Raw genomic sequence first — 26,395 nt, 5'->3', positions numbered from 1 at the left:
CAGAGTTGCATAAAATACACGTTTACTTTAATGGTACAACTATATGTTCCTAAAAGCCAGATCTGTTTTATAAAGTTTTATTAAAACACAGCCACATTCCTTCATTAACATATTGTCTGTAGTTGCTTTTCTGCTTAACAGCAAAGTTGTTATTGCATCTGAGACCATAGGGCCCACAAAACCTAAGATACTTACAGTTTGACTCTACAAAAAATTTGTCCTGACTGCTGCATTAGAGTGTACAGTAGAGACCCCGCCCCCAAAACAAAAGGAGAATTACAATTAAATATGGTGGGCAAGTCCGTTCCATGCCTCTTCATGACCTATGACCCATACCCTGCTCTCCTGCAGGTCAGTTTCACTGCTTTTGCCTCTCACAGAGCAACTGGTTGAGAGATTTTTGGGGTAATTATGATTATATGTGGTTTTCACCATGTACATTGATTACAGAACCTGCCTCTGGAGTGAGATGCAATCTCAGTTATGTACATTAATTAACTCAGTTTACAGAGCAGTTTCCCCTTCCCCCCACCCCAGAGGAAAACACATTTCAAAAATTAGAAACAGAGATCTACCCAATGGGTGGATAGGGTTCTTTCGCCCAGTGGCATCTACCTCCTTGAGGAATACCAAGAGAACCATGACATCCTTTCCTCATGGAAAGAAAGAATTAAGCTCTCTGCATTCTTTCTTTCAATCTTCCTCATTTTGACTTGATGTGACACCTTTTAAGATAACTTTTGCATATACTTATGTTGATTTTGCAAGTCACAGAGTTTGGGAGTGACTAGGTGTTGATTGCTGTCTAGCATCTTCTTCATATTCACCTGTATGATTATTCCATGTACTTTAAGTCTTGCACATAATAATCCTGCTTTTAGGGAAGTACTATACCTTGTTCTTTTTGTCTGAGTTCCCCCAGCAACAATAGAATATAATTAGTGATTACCATGTTCACTAAACTCAGATAATCTTTGTAAGGATTTCCCCAAAAGCTCTGCACTTCCTTTTCTAATATGTAATGTTTTAGCATAGACTCAGGGTCCAGACAGAGACTGTAGCTGCCCTAGCCTCAACCCAATGTCAGACGTATGAGGGGCGCTTCCTCTCAGCAGCAAGGAGTCAGATTACTCAATTGTTTCAGGGGAGGAGTCTTTCTGCTCAGACTTAGAAGTGAGCCCTCCCAGAGCCCAGAGAAGGGAGCCTGCAGGAGCCCTGTATCGGGCTTCCTTTGCATCTCCCATTGGCAGATGTAGTCCCAAGAGAGTCAAGTTAGAGCAGAAATTCCCTGCTACCCTTAGAATAAATGTGAACACTTATCCCTAAATCTTCAACCAGGTCTCCATGCTGTGCAGCAGGACTCCATAAAAATCAGAAACTTCTGTGGAGGAAAGCATAATTTAAGGAAATAATCTGAGGAACTAGCAGGCTTGGAAAAGTATCTGCAAATATGAAAAAGAAATTAAAACTTTTATATATTAGTAAAGGAATATAAAAACTTGGCAAAGAATCTGGGCAGGCCATAGAAGGAAATACAGTTGTCAAGCATATATACACAAGCCTTTCCAATATCTTCAAATTAACAGCATTCAATACCATTCTACACCTAATAAAAAAGCAGTGACTTCTTTAAAACAGTGAGAATTAGTGTGTGTAAGGCTGTACTAAAACTGACACAATTTAAATTAATATGATCCTTTTGAAAACTATTTGGCAATATGTATAAGAAAGTAGATAAATGTTAAGGGAGGCTTGAGAAATAAAACCAGATAAGAAATTTGGACTAGATACAGTAGGCAGTGAACCCTGATGGTTTCTGAGAGTTGGAGTTGCCCAAGGAATTCTATATAGATTAGTCTTCTGGTGACTATTTAAAAGGAAGAGACCAAAAACTAACAACTAGGAAGGTTTGATAAATATTATACATCCATAGGTGACAGAACTTTAAAGCTAAGTAACTAGGCTGTGTCCTCCATTTGCCAAGCCAGAGACTGAGGACTAAAAAAAGTTCCCTAAGGCTCTAAGATTTGTGAGGTCAGGGGAACTGGAGACGCTAAGAGGAACTAGATGGGATCTTCTTAGTTCCAGGTCTCTGTTAGGCAAAAATTATATAACCATTTAATAGAGATAAGTGCAATTGCAAAGGAGAGACCAAGATTTAAATGGAGAATTCACAAAGCTGATGTTTCAGCTTGATTTTTAGGGGTTTCTATAGGAATTCCCCAGACAGGTCAGGGGAGGGAGCTGAGCTGAGGAAAGGCATTCTAAGCCAAGGAAACAGAATGTGCCAAGTTGTGCAATAGCCTGGCCCTTGCAGAGCACTGAGAATGTTAGGTGTGTCTGTCCCAGGTGCAGACCATGGAGGGGAGGGACAGATAGAAGTAAGATTGTCAGACAGTGATTCAGTGGGACTTTTCCTTTTTTAAAGGCAGCTGACATCATAGAATGCTAGTGTCATACATGGTTCTAAGTACATTTACTGTATGTTAGTTTTATTTTATCTCATTTATTCCCATTTCATAGATCATGAAAATGAGTCATAGGAAAGGCAAATAACTTGCACAAATCATACCCCTGCTAAGCAGTAAGATCAAGGTTTGAAAAGTGGTCATGAGTCCATAGTTCAATGCCCTCAAATCTAGACTGTCCTTGCTGTTCCATATTGGGAGTTTGGAGCTTTGAAGCATATTTAAGCTGTCGGTCATGGTGGTGCAGACAATCATTGAAACGCTCTGGGTGGCAAGCTTGCAGACAGCCACTTGCAAAAATTGAGGCAAGACATGATGAGAGCCAGATTTAGAACAACACAGTTAGGAGCCAAATCCTCAGAACTTCACCTTGATTTGATCAGGCTTGGAAAATTGGGTAGATGTTGGTACCATTAATCAGGCTTCTTAACAGAGAAGGAAGATTGAGTTTGTGCCAACTTCAGTTGTGTTGTTCATGAAATGATCATAGGGAGGTGTAGCAAACAGTGGGCTATTCGGGTCAAGTGATCTGGAAGTAAAGCTTTAAACTCATTAACCCGGAGGCTATCACTGAAATCCCTCTTACAAATACTACCACCCACTGAGAGCTTATATTGAGATAAGAGGACCATCTAGAAAAATGGGGTGCACTGCTATTCAAAACATAGTCCAGCCACTGGCTGCCTGTCCACTAATTGTTCTTAATAGTTCATGAGCAAACAAGGAATGTGCTTCAGAATGTAATCCACTGCATCACTGTTTACTTTAGGTGACTTTTTTTCTTTTAAACTTAGCAAGACTTTCAATGAAGGAAACATTGCAGTAATTAACAGCCTGATGCAAACTCCTTATTTTGTCCCAGATCAGCACTTTGAGTATCACTAATACAGAGAACACTAGTATTTAAGCTTTGGGCAGAGGAAGAGTTCTCCAAAGAAAGTGAGAAGGAGCAGTGTGAATGGCAGGATGGGAAGAAGAAAAAAAAGGGATGTGTACATGGTTTAAAGGAATGAATGGTCAGCATAGCTATAGAGGTCAAATATGACTGAGAACTAAAAAATAATGATTGGGTTTGGCCAGTACAAGATCATCAGTAACATTTTAGGAGTTTTAACCCCTGCTTATTCTACCTTCTGCTGCTTCATTTTTATCCCACTAGTCTACCTCCCAAATAATTCTCAGATCTTCACTTTTTCTAGATATACAAAAGACCTTTTTAACTCTAACTCTAAAATACTCTTGGATTCAATCTTCATTTTTCCCTTAGCTCTTGCTGATCTGAAGTTACTGATGATTCTCTTCCCATACTCTTTCCTCTACAGTACACTGACCTTGGTTTCCCTTCTCATGCCATACCCATCTATCTCCGCTCATCTCTTCTACACACACTGCATGTTTTTAATTATACCCATTTCCCATTTCTTTTTTTTTAGTTTTACTTTTTCTATCTTGATTTTAGAGACAGGGCGAGGAAGGTGGGGGGAGAGAGAGTGAAGGAGAAACATTGATTTGTTTTTCCACTTATTTCTGCATTCATTGGTTGATTTTTGTATGTTCCCTGACTAGGGATCGAACCCACAACATTGGCATATTTGGATGACAGTCCAACCAACTGGGCTACCCAGCCAGGCGTAATTGTACTCATTTCTTAAGTTATATCTGGTGTCAGTTTCCAAACCACATCTCTTTCCTAAGCTTCAAAGCAGTCTAACAGCCTACTGGACATGAATGCTACAGACTCCTCAAGTTCCGTATGTCCAGATACTGAACCTGAATTCTCACCTGCATGCTCCCTTATAATCCTTTCTTCCTCCTAAATCTCATACTTTGTATTATAATCTGCCCAGTTGCCAAATCATTGGCCTGAGCATCGTACTTCCTCTTTCTTCCTTATCCAACTGGTCTCACACCCTTAATAACACTTCAAAACATTAACTCTCCCTGTCCCCACCACCTGTATCTGGGCCACCAGTATCCCTTACCTGAATTACTGAATTATCCACTGTAATGAGCTCACTTTTTCAGCCTTCACTTGTCTCCAATACCCTGATCACACTAGAGCTAGAGTCTTCTATCTAAATGGAAGCTTGATGATATCATTCTCTTACTGAATTCTTTGCCCACCCCACTTCCCATTCCCCCCACACCCCCACCTCATCTCTCCCCTCTTCCTCTATAGATTCAGGTCAGATAGATTTCTTTTTTCAGTTCTTCAATCTCTCTCTCTCTCTCTCTTTCTCTCTCTCTCTCTTTCTCTCTTTCCTTTCTTCCCTTCCTTCCTCACATACCCACACATACATACATATACCCCTTCCCACATGCTCACGTGGCTGCCTGAACCACATTTTTATTCCCTTGTTACTAGTGCATTTTTCCTCCATCTTCAGGAAGCTTCAACAACCCTGTAAATCTGAGTTATGTGGACTTCCTCTGTGCTATCTTAGCATTCTGCCTTTTCCACATTGTTTTGTAACCTTTAATTTTTGTCATGAATCAGTGCCTTCCTCTGAATTTTAATCTCCAAGAAGGCAGAAACTATGTATGTCTCTTTGGTTCATCATTATGCTTCAAGCTCCTGCCTAGTACAATGCCTCAAAGAGCATGAGCATTCAGTCAATGTTTGTGAAATGAAATGAATGCTCTTCTGAGTACTTTCACATCCATTGTCTCAGTGGGGGTAAAGTTGAACAATTTGGAGAGGATTTTAATGAAACCTGAGATGTCAGTGGATTAGAAGATTAAACATGTTGAGTTGCTTTGCACTAGTAAGAGGAAGGAGAAGTTAGTCAGGAAAGCTGGTTAGGAGAGTAGATGCATTTAATTCCACCTCACAGAACAAAGAGGAAGAGATTTTTCTTTTTTTTAATTAGCTTACATCATTTAAATTTTGTCTTCCTTCTAAGATGTTGAGACTGGTAAATTAGGTTTGTGTGTACGTTAATATTTAAAGGTATCAGATTGTCCATCTTTTAAGGGCTTTTATTCTCCACCTGGAAAAAGTTTAGGTAAGATTATTTAAAAATCTACCTGAAGACTCTGCTCATTGACTTTATTCTGAGGGTGTGGGGGCGTTACAGAAGTGAGTAGTCAGTTTAATTGTAGCTTTTTCATTTCAAAAAAATTGAGATAGGATATATTTTTAAAGATTTAATTGGGTTTTTTAAACAGAGGTACAGAAATAAACACAAAGAAATAAAGGAATGGGCAACAATAGAAAGGAAATCTAAGTTAAGAAAAGCTAGGTAAGATAAACTTTGAGGGCGAAGTTAACCCCAAGCTACCTGGAAGTCAAGGCAAAAGATATAATATGATAAGATACATTGTCTGACATCCTTTAGCTTCTTCTCAAAATGAACTTCCAAATGCAGAGAACTCATGATTCAAAATAGACTTTACAGGTCAAATGCCATGCCTGCTGTGCTGGTTGTGAAGTAAATGCTCTGTTCTGAAACTGTTTAACAGATTGGCATCTGTTACGTCTAAGATGGTGGCTATCCAGTTCTGCATGGAGGTGTAGATTGTAGAATATTTAAAGAAAAGGAAGGTCAAGACTTTTTCCTCAAACACAAGTTTGAATCCACTGAACTCCTTAAAAAAGATATTCATTTGGAGCTTCTAATTCTCTATTAAACATGGAAGAAAGATGCTTGGTTTGGAACAACTTGAGGAGAGGTTGCCAGAGTTATCTGCCTCTGCAAGAAAAAATGATCTAATGTAGATTTCAAGAATGCTTGATTTTGACCAGCCAGCACTGTATCCTCATAGTTCTACAAGATGCATTGGGTCACAGTCACATCCCAAATAACTACATACACAGACCCAGTGAAAGGAGTTGTTTGGGACTTTCTGCCCATAATTAACTAATGGGCTTGTAAGTCATCACAGTGGTTTCTGGGTAAGAGGGTTTCTTAACCGGTTTGCATGAGGAACTTTGCTCTCTTGTTTGCTATGGCCACAGACATGCAAAAACCTCATCTAAAAGTGACACAAGTTATTTAGGTTTTCAAACTAAACAGGAAGTATAGGGCTATTTCATGTGATTTAGAAATGGAATGTACTCTGTCAAACTGCCTTCCTATCTACCCTGACGCCTAAGGCTTAAACAGGGAGGTAATGCTGAGACCACGTGGTTGGACACCTGATGGCCTGCTGGTAGGGGCGGGGCTGACAGTACAGTAACAAAGGCCCCTAACTGTTCTCTGAGTTTTCTGTTTGGTGAAATATAACATCAACAATGTCTCAGTGAGAGTATTAGATTGAGAGATTCCAACCCATATCTAGCAGAGAAATCTGGCAGTGATTTTGGGGAGAGCCAGCACACTGGCACATCTAGAATTTGGGGAGGTAGAAACTGTCTGATGTGTAAACCGGATGGACTAAGAAAAAAATGTACCTAAGACATGAGAGGAAATGGTTTGTTGTGCATTCTGGAAACAGGTTAAGTCTCCTCCTAACTTCACAATCACTGCCCAGCCATTCCTCAGAGCTGGCTGGGGGTCGTTCTTTATGATTATTTCTGTGGTTTCTCTGAGTTACCCAGATGAGTAATTTTAATGTGCTGCCTCACTTGGGATTTTTGGTTCAAAGAGACTAAGACACAGGAAGAACCCATGATAGATACTGCGAGAGCATGGGTGTTGTCCATATATCTCTGCTCTCCTCATCTTGCCGCTGCTTTGTTCTCATATAAAATGAAAGAGGAAATGGAATTTTTTTTAATTTTCAAAAAAAAAAACCCACCAAAACTCTGCCTGTTGATTGTTTCCCCTGTTCCAGAGCTGATTTTCCTTTTCATTTCTTTCCATAAACCAGAGGCCTCTGTAGGTCTGAGAACCACTGGTGAGGCGAACGTGCGAACCTCTCAGTATGGTCAGGCACTGTCCGTGGGCTGAAAGGATCAAATGCGGAAGTTGGGGGATGGGAAGCACTGGCTAATCATAGAGAACCACAAAGAAAATTTAGGGAGCTTATTGTCCTCAATTAAATTTTAGTAATTTCTGGTCACATTTTTTTTTTTCAAAGCAAGTCTTGGCATCAAATGTCTCATTCATTATCTGCCAATGCCAGTAAAAGGTAACGTAAAATTTGAGGAGAATGAAATGTGTTCTACTCTTCCAACTTTCCCATGAAATAAAACAAAGTTAATTGTGGCACCATAGTGCCAGAACAAAGAGATGAAAGTTATCCTTTATTTCTACAGAGTACAGCACAATCCATAGCCCATCAACACCCATTAAAGATTCGGACTCTGATCGATTACGTCGAGGTTCAGATGGGAAGTCACGTGGACGAGGTCGGAGAAACAATAACCCTTCCCCCCCACCGGATTCTGATCTTGAGGTATGTCATTGCCAACACCCAAGTGAATAGCAGGGCGTCTTAGGATCTAGGTGGTGGTTCTGTATACCTGCATTGTCAACAGCAGTGACTAAGGTATCCAAATGCTTTTGTTACCGCTTTCTTTTTCATAGTAACTGTAGGTAAAGAATTATTTTCTCTCTCTTATATTTATTATAGTTAAAGCAATTATTTCTGTTCTCTCTTCCATTTTTACTATATGGTAGAGTATCTGCTTATTTCTCTCTAAGGAAATATATAAATCTGCTTGTAGAAAACTTTCTTATAGTGCTCTATATCATTTCAATTTAGTAATTAAAGACACACATACATTCAGAAAGGAAAGCCTGCAATGTTCTAAACTAAAGTGGTCATCATCTTATGAGACATGTGGTGGTGGAATTTAAAAGCAGGAGCGATCAAATAAAACCTTAAAGGGCGGTAGATTTCATGGCCTTAAATCCAGTGCAATTAAGTTTCTGGATTTTTTGCCAAGTTGAAACCTAATATAATGGAAAACCTGATTATTTTTGTCAAAAAGATGAAAATTTTCAGCAGAACCTACATGAATATAACTGGTGTGAGTGGGAATGGAAAGAAGAAAAGCAGGCTTGAGGCCTTCTGTGATATCTCAAAGAGGTTTTGGAAATGAGTTCTTTAAATCAAGTTCTGAGCACCCCTAGAGTATTTCATGAGCAGGTGTGATGTGCCTGCTTAATTTATTAATTATCTGTAATCACAAGAAAGCCAAACAGGGATGCTATATACCCCATCCATTTGGTAACAGCCTAATAGGTAAAATAAGGTAAATAGATGATATAAAATTTTAGTTTCTGTGTGCAATTTTTTAAGTCCTTGGCTTGATAAGAATAAAACATACGGTGAGCTGTTGTAACACTTCTTAATGAACAGAGAGCAGAGATAAGGTAAAGATGAATTGAATGACTTTTTAATTGCTTGCCCCTCTCTATCTCAGAAGTTATAAACAGACTAGTTTTAGCTCTTTTTTTATTTCTTCAGAACTGAGACTGAGAACCTCTTCCAGAAGTAGAAAGAACATATATTATCATTTCTCTCCTATATTTATATTGATGTTGCTAATATAATTATCGTCTTGTATCTCATCTGAAGTTGCAGCGGAAGAAAAGCTAGAAGAAATACTTTGAATACTTATAATTTTAAAAAAGAGTCAATTCAGATTTTTCAGTTTTCTCTCATTTCAAGACTACTATTCATGTTGAAGTTAACTGAATAATAAGGTTTCTCAAGCAAGGGAAAAGCACATTGATTTGGTTCTTCCTTTGTAGAGGGTGTTCATCTGGGACTTGGACGAGACAATCATTGTTTTCCATTCCTTGCTCACTGGGTCCTATGCCAACAGATATGGGAGGGTGAGTACCAAGAGGCATTTTTTTCTTTAGAGTAACACGGCCTAGAATTGAATTTTTGTTGAAATGGGAATGTGGTTAAACTTTAAATAATAAATTAAAAATCTAAAAGAGAAAATTACTTGATATATTGACATAGTCAGATATTACTTGTAAGGCAAAAACATACAAATGAACAGAAGTTTTTTTTTTATGTTCTTAAAAATGAGATAAACTTTATGCAATTTAATTCATTATTATTTCAGACCCCAATTTTTTTTATTTTTTATTTTTAAATCATGTTTATTCTATTACAGTTGTCTGAGTTTTTTCCCCTTTACCCCCCTCCACCCATCCCACCCTGCCCCCCTCTCCCACAGTCAATTCCCACTCCGTTGCTCATGTCCATGGGTCATTCATACATGTTCTTTGTTTAGTCCCTTCTCCTTCTTTCTGCCATTGTCCTCCTTCTCCATCCCCTCTGGTCACTTTCAGTCTGCTCCATGTTTCCTTATCTGTGGTTTATTTTGTTCGTTAGTTGATTTTCTTGAAAAGATTCCACTTATAGGTGAGATCATATGGTATTTGTCCTTCACCGACTAAGACCCCAATGAATAAAAATGATTGAATGCTATTATAGGATGAATTATGAAAATGTGTAGATGACAGCCCTGGCTGGCTGCATCAGTTGGTTGGAGCGTCATCTTGTGCAACAAAAAGGTTTTGGGTTCCATCCCTGGTCAGGGCACGTACCTAGGTTGCAGGTTCAATCCCCAGTTGAGGCATATACAGGAGGCAACCAATCAATGTTTCTCTCCTCCCCCCTCCCCCACCTTCCTCTCTTTCTAAAATCAATAAATGTATCTTTGGGTGAGGGCTTAAAAAATGTACAAATAATATAGAAAGATCTTTTAGATTGTATATTTGCCATGCCTTTTAAAATTATTATTCACAACATATTCAATGGAGCAAATATTTGTTTGCTATTGTCTTCAGTGATCAGCAGTGTTAGTATTTTATTTTCAAAGGACCTGTTATGAATGTCTTTGTAAGTCCCTTTGTTGTGGGGCTAAATTTATGTGAATGGTATGTAAAATTGGGACTCTGAATGACAATGGGGCCAATACATTTTTGTTTGAGTTGTTAGCATACCAAGCCTGCTATTATAGGTAAACAATGTTATAGGCCACCTTACATGAGTAGACCTTCAGTTTCAATGTTGTGCATTTGGGTTTTTCAAAATCTTGGAAAGTTGTTTGATCTACTGCTTGATGGAGTCATAAACTTTCCCATAAAAAAATCATGCTATTTAAAGTGACTATTGGTGATTTCTGAAATTATTCTGTGAATGTGGTAGTTCTCATTATTTTTAATATTTAAAGAAATAATATTACAAGTTTCAGATTTTTGAAACTCCAGGTGTTTATCACAATTTAGTGTTAATATTGATGCCCATAAAATGTGTGTGTTGTCACTGCAGATTCTCTCCGGGTATTCATTGTTTCAATAAGTGTAACTGAATGCCTGCTACGTAGGTGTAGCCTGGAGGTAAAAGTAGGGGAATTATCAATTGAACTTTACAGCACATCTTTCCTTCTCATAACCCTGAAGATGCCTAATCGAAAAAAAAAAAAAAAAAAAAGACTGGAAAAATGTACATTTGTAATGGTAAGAATATTCCACCATTTGAATTTCTGTCCAGAAATAAGTTACCTGTAAAACACGATATGTTCCATTTTATTATTAAACAAATTCCTGAGGGAAGATGACAACAAAAATTCAGATTATATAAATAAAATTATTGCACCAGCAATTCTAAGAAAGTCTCTAGTAGCTGCTAGCACAATAAGGATTCAATAAATATTAGCTGTATTGTTTTTGTATTATTTTTATATCAATACTATTCTTATTCTTTTATCATTAGGAATAGTAACATTTCTCTTTTTACAAAAATGACTTATAAGACTAATTAAAGACTAACACCTGAAACATCAACATGTGAGCCAGCAGGAAGAATCTGAAAGATCTTAACTAAACCATCTTAACTAAACCTATACCTAACTTCTGTGAAATAGGATGGCCCTTGAACTCCACAAAAGTGTTGGAAAGGGCATGCACTTAGAAAACCAGAATTTAGAAAACATCCAGGAACTCTCAAGTCTTTAAAAGCTTTTTCACAAGGGCCAAACGGATGCAGAGAGTTGACTTGATCAGGTCTTTGTAGTTACTGAAAAGGGCCAGCATAGAGCAAGGTGTTGAACATTGCATGACCTATTGACCTTCCATCAATCTTTAACTGTAAATTTATTGGTTTACATGTGGAATTTATACCTAACCTAGAAACTGCTGGCTTCCTAGAATTTTTCACTCAGATTCTCAACGCTATCTAAATGAAACATTACAAATACCATGAGATTTACTTTGAAAAGTGTCAACCATTAGTATTTTGAGGCTTCATCAAATAGTGTTTTGTTAGTTTACTTTTCTCACACTAGAGCAGGTGATTAAAAAAAGTTTCATATATAATTCCCAAAAGCCAAAATTGCATATTCCTTAAAGCATGGGTTATTTGAGATATTTAAATGTAAGCTTACTTCTTTATAAGTTGACAGGTGGCAGGAGAAAGCAAATTTAAAATGCCTAGGTAGGGAAGGTCTTCCTGAGCAAGACTGTGAGCCTTGGGACCAGAAAGACCTGAAGAGGCCAGTGGGCCATGTAACCACCAGTAGAAAGAATGTTCTTTAAAAAAAGAGAAAGACTGTTTTAAGCAAAAGAAACAGCAAATGCAGAGGGCAGAAAAGGGCTTGACTATTGAGGGACAAAGAGACCAGTGTGGCCCAGCTGAGCATTGATTATGCAGAGTCCAGAGAGATAACGGCAGGGACAAAGGGCCACCCAGCCATGGTCAGGAGAGCTGAACTCATTGCACATGCCAGCAGATGTCATTCAAGGACTTCACGAGAGGATGTGACAGATCTGATTCTGATTTTTAGATGTCTTTGGCTATGTGTGGAGAAGCAAAGGTAGGGAGAAAGGAATGGGAGAACAAAGAGGGTTTTAGCAGTGATTTGATGAACTAGCAGTAGAAATTGAGAGAGCTGATTTTGGATTCTAGATTCTATTGCAGGTAAAGACATTGGATTTGGAAATGATCTGGATTGGGCTGCTGAGCAGTAAGTAGCAAAGAGGAATGAAAAGTAGTTCCCAGGCTTTTGTCCTGAACAACTGGAAGAATAGTTGTATGAGAGTGTAGAAATGGGAGAGAAATAATTTGGAAGGGAAATAGGAAGTCTGGTGTTGGACAAGTTTGAAATGTCTATTAGACATCCACTTGAACCAGGCAAGGAGGCAGAGGTGAGCCTGGGACTGAGGCCGTGGTCAGGGCTGGAGAGGTCAGAGTTAGAGTTGACCGTGCACAGCTCAGGATCAGAAGCTCCTTGGATATTCTTAGCTTGATTTCTTCCTAAACGGTTATTGAACACATTCTTTGTGCTGGATGCTCAAGGTCAGCCTGTCATCTCATGGGCCAGACAGGTTTGGAAGACATAATTGCTAATTGAATCATAGCCTAAAGCATAGAAGAAAGCTTGCTTAATGTTCTCTTCATTAGTGAACTTTAGAGTCAGGCAGAATTTGCCCTCTAATCTGATAATCACGCCTTGTAAAAATCTGTGATTCAACAAGGATTCTTCTTGTCAATAATAATAACCAAGATGGTCAGAGCATCCTACATCCTTTTGGCTCCCCCTGAAGCTGAGGAGAAAACTCTTAAAGCAGTTCAGGAGCAAGCCTTCTTTCTTGGAGTTCAGATTTTGTGGTGTTCTGCACATTGTCAAGGGGAACGTGTAAGGCTGGGCCTTACTCTCCAAGCATAGAAAGAAATGAATGCCAGACAATGTGATAGCTGTTCTGTCTCCTTGGGAACCAGATACTTGAGAAGTAGCTTAGTCACAGTAGCTTAGGCAACTCAGTGAGTAGGCCATTCAGTAAGGGGACACAGGATCTGGTTGATATAATGCAAAATTAAGGCATGTTTCAGCAATATGTACAAAAAAAGCTTGAGAATGTCCCACCTTCCATGTAATTCTAGCTCTGGGAAGCAGGCATGTTGGGTGTTTTAAGGAAGTGTTGTTTTTATAACAAAGTTGATGGGAACTAATGGAGGGTGCTGGGTCCAGTGCAGGCCTGGCCATGGAAGAGAAGAGAAACAGCATATTAACAGGAAAATAAAGCCCATGGGTGTTACAGTAAAGTAGGTTGTTGTTAATATCTGTCCCAGCTCTTTGTTTAATGCATTTTTAGAAGTTACTTTCAAACAAAGTCCAAATTCTCCAATTTCACTGAAGAAAATTAGTCTTGATATTTTATTCATTGAATGCTTTCTTTAAAATGGACAACACATTTTGGAATATTCACGGAATCATCAAGCCTATGTGAATTCCCAATGCGCATGTATTAAACTTGAATTATCTCCTGTTAAAAAAAAAAAAAAAAAGACAATATAACCTAGTTGTCATATCAAAGCAACTACCACAGACCTCTATTCCAAATAAACATTGTGCTGATGCTCTAAGCATGACTTCCTTCTTCTGGGAAGATTGCGCAAGATATCTATACCTAATAGCTTGATTGTTTCAATATTTATCTTTTATTGTTGCTCATATGGATATGACCCAGTACACTCCTCATTTTACACAGAAACCTAAACCTGAGTACTTAAGCCAACATAAAGCTTAGCAGTTTTAATTCTAGGTCCTCTTTATTAATAATTTCCTATGTGCACAGCACTCATTTAGTTCCACATTAATGCTGAGACTGCTAAGCCCATTTTACAGATGAAGCAACTGAGGCTCAGGGGACGTTAGAGACTAAAGGTGAAAAAACACAAGCCCTGTAACTGGTATAAACTAAATGTTAATTATATTTTAATGTAGTTGAACCTTGACTGCCAAATCCTTGAATTTGGCTTAATGACCAATGAGCAAGTAATATGTGGCAGTGTCTTCAAATTTATGAAGTGCCAATATGTGACATACTTTACGGTGTGATAGAAAGAGCCTCGAATTCAAATTCAAATAGATCTACACTCAAATCCAGGCTCTGACTTTTCACGGTGCCCCCTTATCCCCTTTGGTAAATTATTTATTCCCAGTGATCCTGTTCCCTTATCTATAGAGCTGGCTACTTGACTTGCAAAATCATGTTAAAAATTAAGTCAATCTCAATAACGCTGGAGGGAAAAGAAAGACTTTGGTTGTGTCATGAATTTGAAGGACCTGACACTGTGTCTTATTGCATAATAACCCAAAAATAAGAGCAGCATACATCACCTGCTGATCATCTATCTGCCGCCTCAGCGTGTGTTTTATAGTGCACCAGGTTCCTACAAAGGCCTCAATTGTCACAGTGAGTTTAAATCAACTAAATTGCCCTAGTGAGTATAATACTGAGATAATTCAGTATTGATGAAAGAAAAATTTGAAAGCAGTTTCTCTAGCCCATTTCAGCAGAACACTTCAGTTAACCAGTAAAGATTGCTATTCTTACCCTGTTTTTAGGGGGCAACACAAAACTCCCAAATCTTCTGAGGAATGACCTCCTTGTGGCTGATGAAGATGCTGAACTCTCAGCACCACACCAAAGCAGCCAGACACCCGGTGTCCTCCTCGGACTGGGGAGGGTCTGGTCACCTAAATGGAATGATCTCTCTCCTGGAACCTCCAGAACCGGGTTGGCAAACCTTTTCTGTAAAAAGCCAGATAGAAAATGTTTCAGGCTTTGTAGGCCAGCAGCCTGTCATAACCGCTTAGCTAACGTAGCCACAGACAATATGGAAACAAATAAATGTGGCTGTATCCCAATAAAACTTTATTTATAGTTCCCATTTTGAATTTCATGTAATTTTCATGTGTCATGAAATATTATTCTTCCTTTGGTTTTTAAAAGTCTAGACCAGAGACCTAGATCAGAGACTGACAGACCATATCCTGTAAGCCAAATCTGGTTCATGGCTTGCTTTCGCAGGACCTTCAAGTGAAGAATATCATTTAAGTTTTTAAGGATTATTTAAAAAGAAGAAGAATGTGTCTCAGATTGTATATGGCCTACAAAGCCTAAAATATTTATTGTCTGTTCCTTTAGAGAACATGTTTGCCTTCCCTGCTCTAGATTGGCTCTTAACTTTGTGTTGACTAGTTTCACTCCTGCCTTCAGGGCACCAGGACAGCTAATTCAGTGACAGCCGCACTACATCGACTAGATTGTAAACTCAGTGCAGGCCTCAGGGGACCCACTGAAGAAGTGTCAGCACTCGAATTTGTCAGGGTGAGCAAAACAGCTGGAACAATTAGATGTTATGGTTTCAAACACAATAGAAATTTCTCTTTCTTATTTAATGGTCTCAAGTGGGTCTTCCACGTCACTTGGTTTGGGCAGTGTTTGGTGGTGCCTATGAGGTTGTGCCATCTCACCATGTAGCTTCTGAGGCTTCTGTGGTCATTTCCATGAGTTTTGTAATGCCCACAGGGAGGAAAACCAGGGAGGTCATGAATGGGAGGCCTTCTAGGCCAGGCTTGGATGGGGCCCACCTCTGCCCACACAGCCTAGCACTGGAGAAGAAGGGAAATGCAGCCTTGCTGTGTGCCCAGGGAGAAACAGAATGGGTTTTGGTGGAGGGTGCCAATGGAAGCCACAGCTCTCGGTTAAGAATTATTTGACAAATGAATGAAAACCAGAGCACAGTTTCCAGCCCTCCTGGCGGCTCTGGCCATCCCAGCAGAGCGGCACCCACGGGCTGTGTGGTGGATGTGCTGAGAGTGATGAGGGGCCGGTTCAGCCCCAAAGGATAGATCCCTAGTTTTATTTTCTTCTTTGTATATTAATGCCAAGTTAGATCAAGATGATGAGATAATTTATGGTTCCAAATATGATTTTTGGATACTGTAGAATGTCATGGAATCTAAACTCTCAAAACAAAAGCGCAGTGTTTTTGACTATCAAAGGATTTCCAGCTGGAAGAGCTCTTTTCATCCCTTTGCTCTTATCCTGACAGGTATCCTCTTCCCTTTAACTGCCAGCCCCTTCCTCTCAACTGGCAGTAATACAGCCTCACTTAGTGTCTTGGAAACTGCGACTTTAAATGAAACAACTCATGAAGAAACCAATTTGACCATAGGCTAATTGATATAAATAAGAGTTAAGTTCCTACAGCATATTTTCGATCATAAAAAAATCACCCAGCTTCTAAAGACCCAAACACTTATAATAGTAAACTCTGAAATAAATTTTAACTCTGCAAACATTTAAGAAAGATGAATAAAAACAAGATACTGATTTTCTAACCCAGTGATTCTGGTTCAGGGTCTCAGTGGCCAGAGCCACAGCTCAGGGCCCCAAGCAGGACCCACCCTGGGCAGGATGCCCTTTCATCTGAGGGCCACTCACACCCAGACTCACCCACTCAGGCAGGGACAGTGGACATGCCATTCACCACAGGTGCACACCTTTGGGATGTGGCAGGAACCCGGAGTCCTCGGAGAAACCTGTCGCAGACATGGGGGGAGTGTCTGTGCAAACTCCACACAGACAGTGGTCCCAGTCAGGAATCGAGTTGTGGGGTTTTTTTTCCTCATCAACATAACAAAACGATGTTATTTGAGGACCTGCTGTGCATAACTGACACATATGTTCCTGCTGCCTTACTGAAGAAATCCTGAGCTTTCTTATTCATACATGTAAACAGGAATGCTGTGAACAAACACAGATCCTCACAGCTTCCCTGACACCTCACCGGCCTGCTTCCACCAGTGCTGGGAGTCCCCTGCTCTGTGGCTTCGGGAGAAGCACCTTGCGTCTCCGAGTCTCACTTGTTCTGTCTTAATCTTCCCATCTGTAAGGTGGAAGCCATCAAGGGCTGTTGGGAGAACAATGGAAAGCACCTAGAAAAATACTCCCAGGCACTCCATAAATAAGAGCTATTACCGTTTGCTTTGGGGTTCAGAGGAGGGAGCAGCAGTAGTGACTATCATATGTCCCAGGGAGCTGAGAGGGAGAGGTCGGAGCAGAGCACAGCCATGTGGGGAACGGGCAGTCTGAAAGGCTAAACATCTATAAAGCGTATTTCGTGGATCAGACTCTTGAAGATGAGCAGCAAGAAATGTGTTGAAATGCTAATTAAAAACACTGTGTCTTTGTTCAGCTTTTACAGTTTACACTGCTATCTTCCATTAATTACCTAAGCGATCTCTTTTTGAAAAAAATTTTATTGAGTGATCTTGACAGAGAGACACATTGATTTTTTTGTTCCACTTATTTATGCATTCACTGCTTGCTCCTTGGAGGCACCAGGGCCAGGGATCGAACCTACAACCTTGGCGTACTGGAACAATGTTCTAACCAACTGAGCTGCCCGGCCAGGGCAGTCCCTTCTTTTTTTCTAATGAAGAAACTGTGGCTCATAAAAATTAAAGGTGGTCCAACGAAGCACATCTGTTAACTGACCACAGCAGGAGTATGACCTAGACTCCTGCCTGGCCTATAGCCCTTGGAGCACTGAGCGCCAGGATTTTATGCTGCAGGTGAGGGAATGCCATACCTGATACTAAAACGGTGGGGTGACAGGCTGGAATTGTACAATTGGGAAGATTTATCTGATAGCAAAGGAGATTACTGCAGTGCCCCTGGTAGGAAATAATAAAGGGCTAAGAAAAGGGCTGTAACCCTAGGACGGAGAGAGAGATAGGAGAGTGGTTACAAATGAAATCCAGATAGCTCTTTTGATTGGATTTAGCCTTTTCTTTGGCACTGCTTGAGCCCCTATGTGTGGAGGCCAACTTGGCCAGGTCTGTTCTGGCTTTCTTCTTCCTCCCTCTTTGTACCCCTTCTTGGCGATTGTCCCGCATTTGGGGTTCAATGGGGTTTTTTCCACAATCACAAGTAATCTTTGGAATAGTTAGGTTCTTTCTCTTCTCTCTACTTGGCTATTATTTTCATGATGTCGAAAGAGAGGGAGTCTCTTCAGTAAGGAGAAAATTAAAGCAGTCGAGTGTCATGTATCTAATCAGTGAAAAAAAAAATGACCTGATTAGCTCTACCACAAGTTTGGATTTTTTATTTTTAATCATTCAGCTAGCAATTGAACCGTGATTTATATTTCATGTGTATACAGACTCTCGTGGTAATCCAGATTATTTCTCAATTGTCATCAGAACTGCACGCAACTCCTGAAACTTGGCATTTCATGCCAGCTGTTCCCTGATAGGTCCTTATAAAATTGCAAAAAGTTAATATTTCATTGATGCCATTGGTAACTTTAGACAGGTGGAAGGGAAGCAGTGGAAACTTTGGGTCTCATAGGTTGCAACCATTATTTACAAAATAGTTCTAGTAATATTACTTAAAAAATAATATTTAGCATTTTTTTTTTCAGGTGAGGGAGCTACTTTTCTAATCTTACCCTTAATCCTTTCCTTGTGAGCAGCCAGCATGGGACTTAGAAAATAAGCCACTCCTGTACGCTGAGTGCCTGTTCTTGTTTTTCAGCTGCTTTTTCCCCAAAACAAAAGATCTTAGACAGGGAGAAATAATTTTAAATGACATTCAGGCCCCATTTATGGCTGTAATATTAGCATTCTAAATAAGGAATTGTTTACAGGGTCCAACATGGGTATTTTTTCTTTCATTTGATTGATACTGCCCAAAGATTTGTTGTTGATTTGAGCATACTTTACAAGATTTTCACATTGGCCAACAAATCCTCATAAACCTGCTCACATTGTTAGTATCACACCTCACTGGGCCACCATAACTCTCAGTAATTGCTTGTCAGAGGAAGCTTAGCTGCCCACATAGGATCAGTGAGGATAGAATTTAGAAACCTTATCTTTTATCCATCAATTCAGAATATAAATACCATACATATCCTAAGTTACTAGTCACACTTTCTGAAATAGTTGGACCATCTTCCAGTAACTCTTTCCAGCTTAAGATTCATTCTTTAAATAGCAATTTTTAAAACATGATAGATTCTACTTTTTGATCCAAAGTAGAAATGCAATTGCTAGGAGTTTGTGTAGAGTTGATCTCCTAGGTGTTATGAAGTGCATATTCACTCAGTGGGCAAAAGACATTTATCATACATTTAGAATGTACTTGTGAATTGAAAATAGTAATAGATAAAAATGTAAAAGCAAAATTAATACGGACGGGGGGAGCTTTCAGGAAAATAAGCCCCAAACACTTGTAGGTACTTTGTAGAATCTAATTACTAATTCGGAATGCTGTAGAATTCTAAAATTAGAACAATGACTTGGGCATTAAAATACTTCTTAGAGGTCTCAACTGAAACAATTTAAATTGGACAAATTTATATTGCCTTATATGTTTGTTCGGTTTATTTAACCATTCATTTTTTTTCTTCTCAGTTTAGAAAAATAAGATGATAGAAGAAAAGGTAAAGGGGGACAAAATGTGCAGGGGGTGTAAATAGGAACCAGAGCTACATTAAAAATAGGAACACTTTTTCTTTTAAGGCTTTACTGGTTTATCTAAGCAATAAAGAGATATTGCTTCCTTATTAGCACTTGGTGCTATTTTTAGTTGTTCTTATAGTAAAACTGAAATGACTTACAGTTCTTTTTTGAACTATACAAGTTCTAATGTAATATTTGGCATTTGTGCCATTGTTAAATCAAAACTTAAAATCTCAGGATGTATCTTTTAAAACAGTTACATAAAAGGAAGAAATATTGTTACGGTTAGGTGAATGGTTAGCGTTAAGGTTTCTGGAGAAAAGAGAAAGCATTTTTATATTCAGAAACCCTTCTGGATCCTATTCTGAAAGTCCAAGAAGAGATAAACAGGTTGTCCTTAAACTTTCTATCTATTTTAAATCTCAAAGACCATGGGCCCTCTGAGCCCACATTAGAATTTTTGAGAAATTAAATGAAAATGGGCAAAGAAAATCATTTTTGAATCAGCCTCAGTTAGGGGAGTGCCTTTAAAAACAAATTGCCACTGGAAGCTAGGAAGTGAGAATTGAGAATGAGTGAATACCATCTTTCAAAACAGTTTTTGCAGTGCTTACTTAAAAGATAGTTGTCAAATATCACGTACAAATTCAGGACTCAGCAATGCAGATTTAACTACAATAGTTCTCAACATAAAATCTGAGCAGCATGAACTTCATCCTTGTCATTGGAATAAAGCAAAAAGCATGTAAGAAACTACCCACTGCCCCTCCCTGCCAGAAGCCTGGAGGACTGCACCGCGTGCCCTGTCCGGTGAGAGTCCATGCTAATCATGTGGTCTCCATGTTAGGATGACCCAAAACCGAAGACCCCATCAAAAGAATTTATCAAAACAGAAGCAGTAGATGGTACTCAGAACCTTAGCCTTCTGGCATAGAGTAGTTTAGTCGAAGTAACAATCACTGAAAACATCCATGAAAAAATTGCACCGCCAGTTTTGAAGTTGCACACACAAAGCCTTTTGTGTTATACGGGCTACAGCAGTCAAGACATACAGCTGGCTCTGCACCCTTCTCCTGCCGAGTCGCCTTTTGTTTCCTGGTCTAACACGAACAAGCTTTTCATAAAAGTCTTCTATAATTTTTTAAATTACATACTTAGTAGTGTCTTAGTTGCCTAGCCATAATCCCTGCCTTCAGGGAGTTTATAAACAAATAAAGAAGGTTGTTAGTAGGGAATGAATGAGCCTTCAACAGCAGTCCTTCATTGGGGCAAAACTATTCTGAATTAATGCCCCTCTCAATCCACAAAAAGTGAAACTGCTGAATCTCTAAAGGACCAACAATATTCGGAAAACAACCTGTCTCCCTGTATTACTCATGACAAGCATTCTCTAGTAGCTACAATCATTGAACTAGTAAGAAATAGCCCATAATAGGATGCAAATGGTAACACTAGCATTGTGGATCAGAAAAAATCAGGATCCACAGGAGCTGTACAACCAAAAAAGAAATGCCAGAGGCCCTCCGTGAGCTGCCTCTAGAGTTACTGCTCTTAAATGACACAGGGAATTCTCCTTCGCAGCTGATCAAGTTGCACTGTGACACTGCTGCCACGGCCGTTCCTAAGTGTATGAGACTTAGGTCCTGTGGCTTCAATTATAAATGTGGGCATTCCTCTGGTTTTCTGGACAAGAACATCTCATATGATAAGCATTAGTGGAGTTCACACAGACAAAGCAGGGTCTGACACACATTCTTCTGCCTATTCTGTCTCTCTTAAGTCTGGGTACATGGTACCAAGTGACTCCTGACGCCTTCTTCTCAATGAACAGTGAAATGCTGAGGGGCTTTCCACGGTTTTTTCAGTTTTGACCATAAAAAAGTTTTGGCCTTTTAAAAGTATGATTTGGGTGTGTTTTAAATTTTCAAAAGAAATATTTTTAAGCCATAGCTTTACCACCAAAAGACAACCAATCTTGTCTCAGTGACTACTTTTATGTATTTTTTTTAAATTTTAATTATAGATACTTCTTAAATAGGTACAAAAGTAGATGGAATAGTGTAATGAAACCCAGTGTAACCTCTCCCAGTTTTAACAGTTACCAAGTCCAGGGCAATCTCATTGTATCTGTGTCCTTACCACATCCCACCCCTCCCCTGCCCTGTCCTAGGATTAGTTTTCAAAGCAAATCCAGGATATCATATGATTTCATTTATATATATCTATTTCAGCATGTATTTAAGACTCCATTAAAAGAGTTTTGTAATAGAAATAGTTATTCCCCAGTATGTTAGCAATCTAGAAAACTTAATAATTATTTCCTATTATTGTTAAATGTCTAATCAACAATTACATTTCTCCAGTAGTTTTTAATTTTTATATTGTAGTAAAATACACATACTGTAAACTCTACCTTCTTGGTAATTTTTAAGTGTACAGTTCAGTAATATTAAATGCATTCACGTTGTTGTTCAACCAGTCCCCAGAACTCTTTTCATCTTGCAGAACTGAAAGGCTATCGCTATTAAACAATTCCCCACTCTCTCTTCCCCACAGCACCTGTCAACAGCCATTCTACTTTCTCTAAGATTTTTGATGATTTAAAGTACTTCATATAGGTAAAATCATATAGTATTTTGTTTTGTTTTGTTAGTGGCTTATTTCACTTAGCATAATCCCTTCAAGTTTCATTCATGTTGTAACAGAATTTCCTTCCTCTTTAAGGCTGAATAATACTCCATTGTATGGGTATGCCACATTTTATTTATTCATCTCTCAGTGCACACTGGGATTGCCTCTACCTCTTAGCTATTTTGAATAAGGCTCCTGTGAACATGGATGTATAGATAGCTCTTTGAGACCCTGCTTTCAATTATTTTGGGTATATATCCAGAAGTAGACTTGTGGGGCCACATAGTAATTCTATGCCTAATTTTTTGAGGAACTGCCACACTGTTCTCCATGGCAGTGGCAGCTGCACCATCTTATGTTCCCATCAGCAATGTACAAGGGGTCCATTTTCTCCATAGCCTCATTAACATATTTTCTGGGTGATTTTTTTTTTAAGGTAGCCACCCTAATGGGTGTTAGGTGATATCTCATTGTGGTTTTGATTTGCATTTTCCTAATGATGAGTGATATTGAGCACCTTTTCATGTGCTTGTTGACCATTTATATGTCTTCTTTGGAGAAACACCCTTCAAGTCCTTTGCCCATTTTATATTAGTTTCTATCATTATTGTTGAGTTTCAGGAGTTCTTTATATATCTTGAATATCAACCTCTTACCAGATATCTGAGCTGTAAATATTTCTCCCATTCCATAGGTTGCTTTTCACTCTGTTAATTGGGTCCTTTGATACACAGGAGTTTCTAGATGTAGTGTAATGTATCTCAGCAGAGCCTGTAGTATGACCATTATGGGAACATGCATTTTTGGTGTTTTTTCCTGCCCTGCATGCAAGAGTTCTTTGCCTGCAGGTTATGAGCACAATTATTTTAGAAGAAACATTTTAAATTTCTGTGCCAGGTAGCAAGACTGCCCCTGCTAACGATGCCTTGTGTTGGAACTAGTATTAGACCTCATTCAGGCTACAGATGGGCTGAGCGGTTTCGTTGTAAGCTCCATGACGAGGCAGTTGTATTATTTGTCATCCTAAGAGAGTCACTAGATTGAAATGTAGAAGCAAGTGGGACCACCCAGCAGGAGGAACAGCATCTTTATCTGGCAGTTGAGTCTTGGTAAAATCAAATTTCTGAATAGCTATGGATTTTACTTGCTAAAAAATGCTTTTTAAATGACCCTTAAAGTTTATCGAATGCCCTAGCTGATGTATGAAACAAAACAGGGCAACAAGAGGCCGTATCCTAGTTTTTCATTATTCCAATACCCGCGTGTGTTTATAAACACCCTTTTCTTTTATTCACTTCAAATCGGGTTATAGAGGCTCAACATGTGAATGCAACACTAACAAACACAACTCTCCATAGAGGCTGGACTTTGTGGCATTTCAGCATTTTTGTGCACTGACTTGGAATTTCTTTTTCATTTTAAACAGTTTTAGGACATGAAGATCTAGTGTAATAACAGTGATCAGGCTGAAAAGAGAAGCAGGAAAAGAATGGGAATGGGCCAAGCGTGGTACTGGTGGTTTCAGTATAGGATGATAACAACTTTAGTCTCTGTGGGCAGGTCTGTGTTCTAGAAACAAGAGAAAAAGATCTTGAGGCAAAGGATAATTTAGGGTCACTTGACAGAGGATGAAAGCAAAACTATTGTTTTAGGCCTGGGTCTACCCTCAGCTGATTTCATTGTTATTTAATTTTTCTATATAATGTTGCTTTCTGTTCAATAGAAATAATCATCTCTGCCTTAACCCACAACAACCATGGGTAGCCTAGCATTGCAACAATTTCATTTACTTATTTCCATAACTTTAAGAAGACATTTGCAATTCAATATCCTATTAAAATAATTTAGAAGCAAGGTTAAATTTCATTCCCGTGTGTGTGTGTGTGTGTGTGTGTGTGTGTGTGTGTGTGTGTGTGTGTGTGTGTGTTGTGTGTGTGTGGAGGGGAGTGTGGGTGTGGTGTTGGATCCTCTTTATTTTGTTTGGGTTAAAGAAGGTCTCCACAACTAGAATTTCCTGGGCATAAGACCTATAGCCAATTTCCACTGTCTCTTCATTAAACAAGAAGAATGATAAAGCAATTGATTGGATTTTCTCTTTTTGAGCCTCTTCTCTGTACTATTTTGACTAGGGAACTAAACTGTACAGCACATAAGAACATATTTTGCAAAATGTCATACATGCCACTATTGAGTTTAAAAAATAAACAATGGGCTGCTGATCTTATGCTAATATTCACTTCATTAAGAAAATAAGTAAGGTTTTGTAATCAGCTATCCAAGAATGAGCTGTTCTTGTCTTGATTGGTATGGCTTAGTTTGGGCATCATCCCACAAAGTGAAAGTTCTCTGGTTCGATTCCCAGTCAGGGCACATGGCTGGGTTGCAGGTTTGGTCGTTGGTCAGGGCATGTATGAGAGCAACTGATGTTTCTCTCTCTTTCTCCCTCCCCGCCCCTCTCTCTAAATAAAATCTTTTTAAAAAATCTTTAGAAAAAGAATGGACTACTCTTTAATCAGGTACAAATTAATCAGGCATTAATAATGAACATGTTTAATACTATATTATGTAGACAGAATGATTTTAGGATTCAAATGTCTGTTTTTCCTAAGCTAAGTATCTAGGAATTTTTTTTAACCAACACCGAACATTAGCAACTAACTAAAGATCAAAATTAATATTTTATTTTTTTCTTCATTGGAATTATTCGAAACATTCTATTTTTACTGCTTCATTCATTTGTTCCTCTACCAAACTGGGAAAGCCTGACATTGCTAAGTCCCAAGGATGGAGAGAGAAGAACATAGGGATAAGGCTCTGCCCTCCTTAGACAAGAACACATACAGCTATGGTACCCAGCGGGCGATGAGACCAACTGGAAAGAATCAGTGGGGAGACTCTGAAGTGATGAAGGGCACGGGGAGAAGCGCTGTGCAGGGACGAGGGACGTGAACACAGGCTCGGTCAGAGACCGCAGTCTGTTAATGTGGGTAACCAATGGAAATGAGTGCCCGTTTCCTTTATGGTCTTTGGTGGGAACCTCCATCGGAGCCGCTTGTCTTTTACATTAGGCCTCTGCCTAGCCGTCTCTGCAGAAAAGATTTTATGATTTAAAAAAAAATAGTTTGGAAAACTATAAATAGGGCATTGGGGAGGTAAACAAGAGTCAGACATTCATGGGTCCTGCGTACTTGTTCCGAGCGTTTGCATGTTTTCTAAAAGAGATGGGAGAATGGAATGGGCATGGTGAGACCCTGGGCCGAGAGCCTGTGAGGGAGCCTGTTGAAGGTATTTACAAAATAGGCAGGTCACTGGGGAGAAATTAAAGGAGCAGTGAATATAAGGAAGGCTTGGATTCCAGGTCCAAGTGGCAGGATGTCGAGACTGACTTGGTTTAGGGTTAAAAGAGAGGTAGAAAAATACCAGAGTTTGGGACTGGTAGGCTGCCATTCTCTTAAAGGAGGAAAACAGTAGGAGTCCAGGAGAAACGGTGACTCCAACTTGCAACACATTCTGTGTCAGGCGCTCCACAGAACATTCCAGTAGAAATGACCAACAGGTTATTGATATGTGGGCCTACAGCTGCGATCTGATTTAATAAAGAGGTGGAGGGCAATGGCTGAAGTCTCCAGTGTGTCGGGGTCCGTAGGGAGGTGTGAATGGAGTGAGGACTGGGCGAAACCTATCCTAGAGACCACGATTACTTAAGGAACAGGTGATGTACAATCAGATTCCAGAAAGGTGGTCAGAAAATAGCAACAACGGGATAGGCACCAGAAAAGGAGAAATTAGACAACAGTGGCAACTGCCACAGAGGGGTCAAGTTCAGAAAAGAATGGAAAGATTTGGAAGAAAGGTTTACTTAAAAAGAGATGTTTCTTTGAAGTGGAGGCAAAGTTCTGTAATTTTTCAGAAGTGATCGAACAAAACATGGTGTTTCAAGAGCAACCATTTCATAACTGCAGCTCTGGAATTCGTTATTGCAAAAAACACAAAAAAAAGTAACGTTAAGCCAAAGACATGGTGATTTTACCATCGCAGTTTTGGTCTTGAAAAAATGTGTTTTTTCTTTCTTCCTTCTTCCAAATATGCCAGAATAAGCCATCAAGCTATGACTAATTTTTTA

At 39.2% G+C, this 26,395-nt stretch overlaps 1 protein-coding gene across 7 annotated transcripts in view; it reads left to right on the top strand.

Moving 5' to 3' along the window:
- Positions 1-26,395, top strand: part of EYA1 (EYA transcriptional coactivator and phosphatase 1) — a 288,702-nt gene that overhangs the window by 213,099 nt on the left and 49,208 nt on the right. For all 7 annotated transcript variants that reach the window (XM_054590246.1, XM_054590244.1, XM_054590245.1 and 4 more), the window contains 2 exons: positions 7,669-7,808; positions 9,113-9,196. In XM_054590246.1, the coding sequence (XP_054446221.1) occupies positions 7,669-7,808; positions 9,113-9,196 (224 nt within the window). The remainder of the gene's footprint in view (positions 1-7,668; positions 7,809-9,112; positions 9,197-26,395) is intronic.

The sequence above is a fragment of the Pteronotus mesoamericanus genome, unplaced genomic scaffold, assembly GCF_021234165.1.
Source record: "Pteronotus mesoamericanus isolate MK-2021 breed Mesoamerican mustached bat unplaced genomic scaffold, CSHL_Meso_final scaffold_174, whole genome shotgun sequence".
NCBI lineage: Eukaryota > Metazoa > Chordata > Mammalia > Chiroptera > Mormoopidae > Pteronotus > Pteronotus mesoamericanus.
This window is presented reverse-complemented; position numbering and strand designations above follow the sequence as displayed.